The sequence below is a fragment of the Saccopteryx leptura genome, chromosome 6 (genome assembly GCF_036850995.1).
Source record: "Saccopteryx leptura isolate mSacLep1 chromosome 6, mSacLep1_pri_phased_curated, whole genome shotgun sequence".
In the NCBI taxonomy this organism is placed as follows: Eukaryota; Metazoa; Chordata; class Mammalia; order Chiroptera; family Emballonuridae; genus Saccopteryx; species Saccopteryx leptura.
The window spans coordinates 1,260,872-1,268,483 of NC_089508.1; the positions used below are offsets into that span (position 1 = coordinate 1,260,872).

General features: G+C 65.6%; 1 protein-coding gene across 2 annotated transcripts; it reads right to left on the reverse strand.

The window, feature by feature from the left end:
- Positions 1 to 1,764: 1,764 nt before the first annotated feature.
- LOC136375974 (cysteine-rich protein 2) lies at positions 1,765 to 6,536 on the reverse strand. Of its 2 annotated transcripts, none has more exons than XM_066341729.1 (8): positions 6,397 to 6,536; positions 3,706 to 3,800; positions 3,520 to 3,577; positions 3,114 to 3,254; positions 2,967 to 3,035; positions 2,790 to 2,884; positions 2,425 to 2,482; positions 1,765 to 2,333 (listed from the first exon to the last, which is right to left on the reverse strand). In XM_066341729.1, the coding sequence occupies exons 1-8, from the start codon at positions 6,437 to 6,439 to the stop codon at positions 2,266 to 2,268; spliced, it is 627 nt and encodes a 208-aa protein (XP_066197826.1). In that variant the 5' UTR covers positions 6,440 to 6,536; the 3' UTR covers positions 1,765 to 2,265. The 2 variants fall into 2 exon arrangements, with proteins under 2 accessions (XP_066197826.1, XP_066197824.1); XM_066341727.1 differs by lacking the exon at positions 6,397 to 6,536 and adding an exon at positions 3,975 to 4,199.
- Positions 6,537 to 7,612: the final 1,076 nt, after the last annotated feature.

Sequence of the window (7,612 nt, forward strand, 5' to 3'; positions counted from 1 at the left end):
TCCCCGGCTAGAGCCGGGTGGGAGAGGCTCTGGGTCGAGGCAGAGCCAGGCCGATCCCCCGTTCCGTACAGGCGACCACTGCACCCTCTCGCCCACGCCGGGCTGGGCGGGGCCTTCCACTCAAATAGGCACCGCCTCCTCCCGTGTTTGGGGCGGGAGCGCACTCCGCTCACCACCACATCTCTCAAACCTCAGTATGGTTTCCACTGGAGGCTCCCGAGGGAGGGGCTCAGGCTGTGCCCTCCGCAGCCCTCACCCCCTAGAGGACAAGAATTTCCCATCTGACACCGGGAGGGAGCCCGTCCCGAGTCCGTCTTTGGGGCGCTCAGGGAAATCTTGAGTTCTCTCAGCGACACTCCCAACTGGAGAGCCTCGGCCTGGCGGGAGGTGCCGACGAGGAGAGGAATGGTCCCAGCCTCTCCTCTGAGCACGCGTCAGTGCCCCTACCTGCCCAGTACTCTGCCTGGGTGGGGGGCTGGGGGCACTGGGGTACCTGCTCAGGCGCCCCCCCCCCCCCCATGCAGGCCGGCCCGCCCTTCACATTTTGGCCGCACTCCCAACGCCGACTGGGTGGGAAGAGACGCTGGGAGCCTGTCTGGGACTAGCCGGCAGGGCGGCCTGGCATTGCCGGACACCGGAGCCGGTCGCTCCACCCCCCAGGGACACGGATGGCTGCTCATCGGACAAAGGGCTCGGCATCAGGTTCAGCTGTGCCTGAGCCCGCAGACTGGAAAGTGGGCGGGGGAAGGGCCTGCCTGTGTCAGGGGCTGGGGTCAGGGCCCAGGAGGAGCCGGCTACCTATGGCCCAGAGGTGACCAGGCCCAGATGCCCCGGGGAGGGTGAGACGTCGGAGGAGGGGTGGGGTGGGGTGGGGGGGGACCTAGGGCGAAGGCGGCCTAGGGTTCCGAGGTCAGCTTGGTTTCTGCCCCAGGGCGCTCGGTGGAAGAGAAGGCGCGCCCTCTGGCGGGCTGCCCAGGAGCGGCAGATAAAGGGAAGGCTGACCGCGAGAAGCAGGGTTCCTAGGAGCTCCCAAGGAGTCCAGGTAGAAAGGGCAAAGCCTGGACTGTTTGGGGAGGCCAACCGCTCCATTACCACTGCAAACCTCGTAGACTCAGGGACGCTGGTTGGGCAGGAGCACTCGACAGTGGGGTTTGAGCCCTCAGACAGCCCACCTCTGTCCTTGGGCCACCACTAACGCTAAGGCAGGCTGATGCCCATGGACACCACATTGCCAGCCCCGCAGACTAAAGCCAGGGCAGAGCCCAGGCAGTCTTGAGCTAATCACGCCTCCCCATCCAAACCTCCTCTCTGGATTTCCAGGCTCACCTTTAGCTCCCACCCTGCAGAGGACCCTTCCTCTGGTCACCTGTCTCCTCTCCCTCCTCATGGCATGCCCTCTGCCACTTTACCAGGGCAGGCCCCTCCTGCACCCCTGGACCTCTGATGGACCCAGACATCGGGCTTTAGTGCCCAGTGCTGGTATTTCCAAGGGTCCAGGCTCAGCCTCTTAGGCTCCGGAGGGAGTTGACCTCAGCCCCTCCCACCCACCTCCACCTGCTTGGCCCCTCTCTCAGCTGCCCATGGCTCCCTGACCTGGCACCACAGTTCAAAACAGCCACCTCCCGCCACCAGCAGCCTTGGGAATAGGACCCGCCCCCCACCAGAAGCAGGAGCCAGGCATGTTGGGAGCATCTGTGGGTAGCACAATGGGGCCCTGTCCTGGATTCACGTCCATCCCACAACCAGAGACACAGCGCTGGGCCCTGCAATCCTCAAACGTTTTATTGACAACAAAAATCTCGGCAGCTGCATGTGAACCACGTGAGGGTGGTGGGTGGGCGCTTGCAAGGCAGTGTGGGAGATGGCAGAGGGCCCCATCCAGGGCCACAGTGAGCAGTGCAGCTCTGGCCACAGCAGCGAAGGGAGATAAATAACATGGGGGAGGCGTGGGGCAACAGGAGGGGGAGAGTGGGTGACCACCTCAGAGAGAGACCTGCCCCAGGCCACGGGGATACACAGGGACACGTGGAGCCACACGGAAGGAAGGCACAAGGACACAGAAGGGGGTAACAGTGTTGGAACACCAAAGGCCGACACACCTAGAGAAACGGGAAGGACTGGGCTCTTCTGGAGACACCCGGTGTGGCTTCCTCCTCCCCCACACGCAGGCTCTGGACTCCCGAGCAGGATGCGCTGAGGCTGGCTGGGACTGGGCAGCTTGTCACTCTCCCCACAGAGCCGAGCAGTGGGTCCTGGGGCAGGGACCTAGGGCTGAACTTTGCCCTCCGGGTCCCTGTCATAGATGTAGCTGCCCACAGCTCCGGTATTCACTCCTGTAGAGAAAGACCAAAAGGGGTGGCAGGAAAGGGGGAGGGGGAGGAAGGAGTGGGGCACCTGGTTCCCCACCCTCCTGACCACACTCACCCTTGGGTCCGAAGAGTATTCCGTAGCAGGGCTTGTGGCAGTAAGGCTGGCCATCATGCTGGGGGGAAGATGGGGGGAAGGTAGAGGTCCACTGACTCCACTCTCCCCACACCCCCAGGTGAGTTCCTCCTTGGTCACGTGCCTGTCTCCTTCCCTGAGAGCCCTCAGCTCCCAAAGCCATGACCAGTCTACTCCTGTGGTGGGACGGGGCGCGGCAAACCTCCGCTCTGGCCACCAGGGGGCAGTCCGCACCACCCAGCACCGGCCAGCCGCTCGGCGGCGCGGCCCCACCCACACGCCCCTTCTGGGCCCCTCCCATCCACTGTGGCCTTCGGAGCAAGCGTGCCCGTACGCACGCCCCTCACCTCCGCGTGCCCGCCAGGAGTCAGCGTCTTCCCGCAGCGCTCACAGCGCAGGCATGGCCGGTGCCAGTCCTTACCCAGAGAGGTCACCTTCTCGGCTGGGAAGGAGGGAAGAGATAGTAACCTCCAAGGCCATATAACGGACACGTCCCACACATAGGGTTGGGCGTGGTCACTCACCAAAGTAGACCCTCTTGTTGCAACGAGGACACATGTTAGGTTCCCCGGTGAACGTGGTGACGCTAGAGGCTGGGGTCAAAGGGTGGACAGGAGTCAGGGCAGCTGAAGGGCTCGCACCCCTCCCCCCAGACACAGAGCCCAGCCCACCTTTGCTGGGCCCCTTTGGGGGGCCACTCGCCTTCCGCTCCTCAGTTCGGGCCACCGGGACCTCGATGGGGCCAGTGACCTGCGGTCCCTCTGAAGAGGGTTTCTCATAGATGTAGGAGCCTGCACCTCCAATGTTCACACCTGTGGGGTGGCAGGCGCTACAGGGTGGGCGTCCAGTGGCCTTGCCCACCACCCAGGCCTTACACCCCACCCAACTTCTCAGGAAAGGGTCCCCCACAGCCCATTCTCTGGGGTCAAAGGGTACCATGGGATGGAGCACAGTCCTGGGAAAGGAGTCGAGAGAAGAGGTTGGGGGCACCTTCCCCCTCCCACCTCCCCCCCACCCAGGTTCCACCCCTCCCCAGCAGCCAGAGCAGATGAGGCTGGGGACCAGCCCTGAGCTCACCTTTGGGTCCAAACAGTGTGGCATAGCAAGGCTTGTGACAAAATGGCTTCCCGTCATGCTAGGCAGAGGAGCACGGGGCGAGGAGTGAGGGCCAGTGCCTGTGGGCTCGCTAGACTCCCCTCTCTGCCCCAGGGTGCGGGGGTGGGGTGAGCCGCTCAGCCCCCAGCCCCACCCAGAGGGGCTCACCTCAGCGTGGCCTCCCGGCGTCAGCGTCTTATTGCAGCGCTCACACTTGAGACAGAACTTGTGCCAGTCCTTGCCCAGCGAGCTCACCTTCTCAGCTGGGGGCGGGAGGGATCGTCAGAGCCAGCCCCAGGCCCCCTCCCTGCTCCTCCGAGGCCGTTGTTGTACCCCTGGTCTCAGCCAGCCTCGCTGCCCCAGGGCACGAGCTGGAGCAAACATCAGTAACCCCCCTCGACATCACACCTGCCTCGCACTGTCTCCCCCACACCCACCTGCTCGCTCCTCACATGTGTCCCAGAACCATCCCTGAGCCCCCAGGGTCAGGCCCCAGTGGAGTTGGCAGAGGTGCCTGCTGAGGGGAGTGGCAATGAGCCTCCACATCCCCTGTGGGGAGGCCAGTCCCCTTCCCTCAGTGGGAACCCGAGGGACAGGACGCCTCTCTGTCTACATTTGGCCCTGAGAGTCCCCACCCCACTGCCTCCAGCTGCCGCTTTGGAGCCCAAGGTCTGGGACCAGCTGCTGAGGGTTTGGTCGGGTGCCCCGCCCTCAACGTGGTGCTACGACTGTTTGGACATCTCCCAATGGAGGGAAGTGGGGGGGGGCTCCCCAGGGCACAAGTCAGGAAAAGGGTGGAGGAGAGGGCAGGAAGAAAGGCCGGGGACCAGCCAGAATTCCAGGAAGGGGCCTGACCAGTAGTGTGGGTGGGAGCGGGGGCAGGCAGGCTGGGCCCTGCCACCTGGGTGGAATCTGGCCAAGGACCAGCAGCAGCTAGCTCTTCTGGTCCCCTTCACATTAAGGCGATTGTCTGGGCCAGGCTTCCCCTAGGGCCCCTGGCAGCCTGGGAATGAGAGAGGGGACAGGAGCTCAGGAGCCCGAGGCAGCTCGGATCTGTGCCAGCCTGGAGTCCTCTCCTAGTTCCGCTGGGCAGCTCAGGGCTGCCAGAACCACACTGCGCCTCAGGCTCTAGGGTGCATCCATTCAAGAGCAGGGGAATGACCCGTAGACCCACCCGGCAGGTGACAGCCACACATTACTGACCATGTTGGGAAGAGAGAATTCACTGCGTCTAATGGTGTGGAAAGGAACAGCACCCTATCCAGCTGCACCATTGATGGGGAGACAAAGACACAGTCTCCCGAGGTCACTCTGGGCGTCCTGGCCCCGGTCCACTCTGCTCACACTCAGGTGTTGGCTGCTGGGGTGCAGCCTGGCTGTGGAATGGTCAGGATCCTGGCCCTCCCAGCCCCCGCCCTCCACGAGTGCCTCGGGGCCAGGACAGAAGCCAGCGGTATGAGCGTCTTTGTTTTCTGCCGGGAGCCCACTGCTGCCCAAGCTGGCAGAGCGCTTTTCCGGGTTGTCCAAAGGACTGTCGGCTCAGCCGGAGGGCACTCAGCTGGCCAGGCAGGGAGCAGAGTTGTGGGCAGAAGGGTAGGCAGGCAGAGGACCTGGAACGGTCCCCCGCCCTGAGCCTCCTAGACAGGAGTCCTCTCTGGGATGGGGACAGAGGGCTGGAAGGGCTCGGCGCGGAGGCAGCCGGAAGCCCCTCGGCTCCCAGCCAGGCCAGAAGCACTCCAGGCCAAATCCGGTCCCTCCCCTCTGGGAACAGCAAACAACGGTTGGCCTCCTCCTCCTCCTCCTCCTCCTTGGCCTCTTCCTCCTCCTTCTCCGGCTTGTCAGCGTCATCACGTCAGAGAAGCCAAGTAGCTTCCTCCACATCAGCCTGTCCCCATCCTGGACCCTGTCTATGGCTCTAGAATGACCAGGGATGGGTCCCCTGTGTGTCCCCACCTTCTGGCCATCCTCCCTTCTGGCTCTGTCTTCACTCTGTGCAGGCGTCGATGGGAGGGTCGGTGGGTAGGGAGGGACTTTGCTGCCCTAGCTAAGTCGGGGTGAGGATCAGCCCAGAGGAGGGAGAATGGGTGAGTAAGCCAGTCAGTGGGTTTGCGCCAAGAGGTCCGCCTACCCAGGGGCATCCTGGCAGACAACCCCTCTCCTACCCCTACTACCTATCCCCCTTCTATCCTAGGCTGTTCTGACCTTGAGGAGGGGACCCGGCCACTTGGAGTCCAGTGCCCTCTCATGCTCATGGGGACTCACTTGCCACACCCCACCCCACCCGTGCGAAAGTCCTAGGGGAACTCGCACCAAGGGAGCACGCTGGAACACGCAGGAGGTTGGGGCCAAGGTCGCCTCCGCGTGGATCGAGTCCAGACAGAGCCCAAATCTGTCCCGGCCCGGCGTGGGCAGAGGTCGGGAGCGGGTTGCGGGGATCAATTGGGCCCACGCGGGTCCAGCCCTGTGTCGACGGGTAGCCGAAAAGGGGTATGCGGGGATGGAGGCCAAGAAAGTCTGGAGCGCGCGAGACGCGCTTCCAACGCGCGACCCCGCCCTACCCCGCCCCGCTCGGCACCGCCTGGAAGACCGCGATGCGCCCGCGAGCTCAGAAGGCTCCCCCAACCCCGGCCTCATCCCGGGGACCACGCGCTCCCGCCCCACCACCACCACTGGCCGCCCCCACCTCATCGCAGCTCCACCCTCCTGCCGCACCCGAATGGGCCGCGCCGCGAACCGGGTCGGGGCCGCGCATCCCAGGGCGGCGGCTAGGTGCACGCCGGATTCCGCGGAGTTCCGCGGCTCTACAGCTCGGGGCTGACCGCAAAGGGCGGCGAGGCGCTGGCCGGCCCCGGCACTCACCGAAGTACACGGTCTTGTCGCACTTGGGACACTTGGAAGCCATGGTCGTCGGTGCGCCCGATCGGCTCGCGCCCTCCGCCCTCACCAGTCCCCGCGTCGCCGCCTTCGCGCCCGCCCCGCCCCGCCCGCCCGGCTGTCCGCGCGCCCATTGGCTCTGCGGCCGGGGCGGGGCGTCGGGATCCCACCCCCCCGGGTCTCGCTGCTTGGAGTGGGGGCGCCGCTGGGGCGGGGGCGCACCTGCCGGCCGGGCGGGGGGCGGCTGAACCTGCCTGGCCTCTCTCGGCCCCGCGCACTAGGCGGCCACTGCCCGGGTCCCGGCGCGCCAGGTCTGTTTCCATGGCAACGTCGGGGCCGCCCGCCCGAGAAGCAGGGCAGGGCGGGGAATGCGCAGCCCTTTCGGTTCGGGGGAGTCCTGGCCAGCGAGGCCTTGGCCCGGAAGGGCGTCCCCTGGACACGCAGACGGACGCTCCGACGGCAGGCTTGCCCGCCGCGCCCGGCCCTGGTGCCCAGGCTTCCCCGGAGGACCCCACCCCCACTCTGTCGCACGCCCCTCTTCCCTTTGTTGCTCGGTTTCTATAGCAACGGCCGCGCGGCGGGATCCCAGCCGGATTTCTGAGGGATTCAGCCACCGGCCCAGGTCCGGTCCCGCTCCCCGCCCTACACTGTCGGTGTTGCGGAATGCTCAGCGGGTGGACAGAGGGCAGGGTGCCCGCCACTTCCAAAAACAGTGCGAGAGAAACTGCTGGGAGGGGGCTCCCGGCAGACGGGGGACGCGCGGGGTTGTACTGGGGCGCGGAAGCCGTCCTCCGGTGCTCTGCCCTCCAGGGGGCGGTAGGGTCGGAGGAGAGAAGGAATAGGAGCTGGAGCACCGGGGAATGATCGCCTTGTGTGCATGGTCCCCCACGCCTCAGGAGCCATGACAGCGCATCCTTCGTCTGAACCCACTAGCGGGGCCCAGGGCTCCCACCTCCAGCCTGTTGGCGCCAAAGCATCCTCAGAGAGGGCAAGAGCGCTGGAGCCCAACAGTGCTCCCCCGACAGGGGCCGGCCTGACCCTGGGAGCCTGCAGGACCTTGTCCTAACCTCAATGCCCACCCCCACCGTGGAGTGGGGGGACCTCGAGGACTTTTCAGCCTCCTCTCTGGGGTTCCCTTCCACGTAGGCCCTTCTCTGGGTCTCCTGTCAGAGAGACAGACCACCTCCAGGCCCAGGTGACC

Bases quoted from the DNA above. Each gene is read 5' to 3' on its own strand.
- LOC136375974 (XM_066341727.1), bottom strand. From the start codon at position 4,083: ATGTGGAGGCTCATTGCCACTCCCCTCAGCAGGCACCTCTGCCAACTC. The intron at 3,801-3,974 runs GTGGGTGTGGGG...TCCCGCCCCCAG, and splicing joins CACATGTGAGGAGCGAGCAG to CTGAGAAGGTGAGCTCGCTG. The intron at 2,334-2,424 runs GTGAGTGTGGTC...CTTTCTCTACAG, and splicing joins AATACTCTTCGGACCCAAGG to GAGTGAATACCGGAGCTGTG.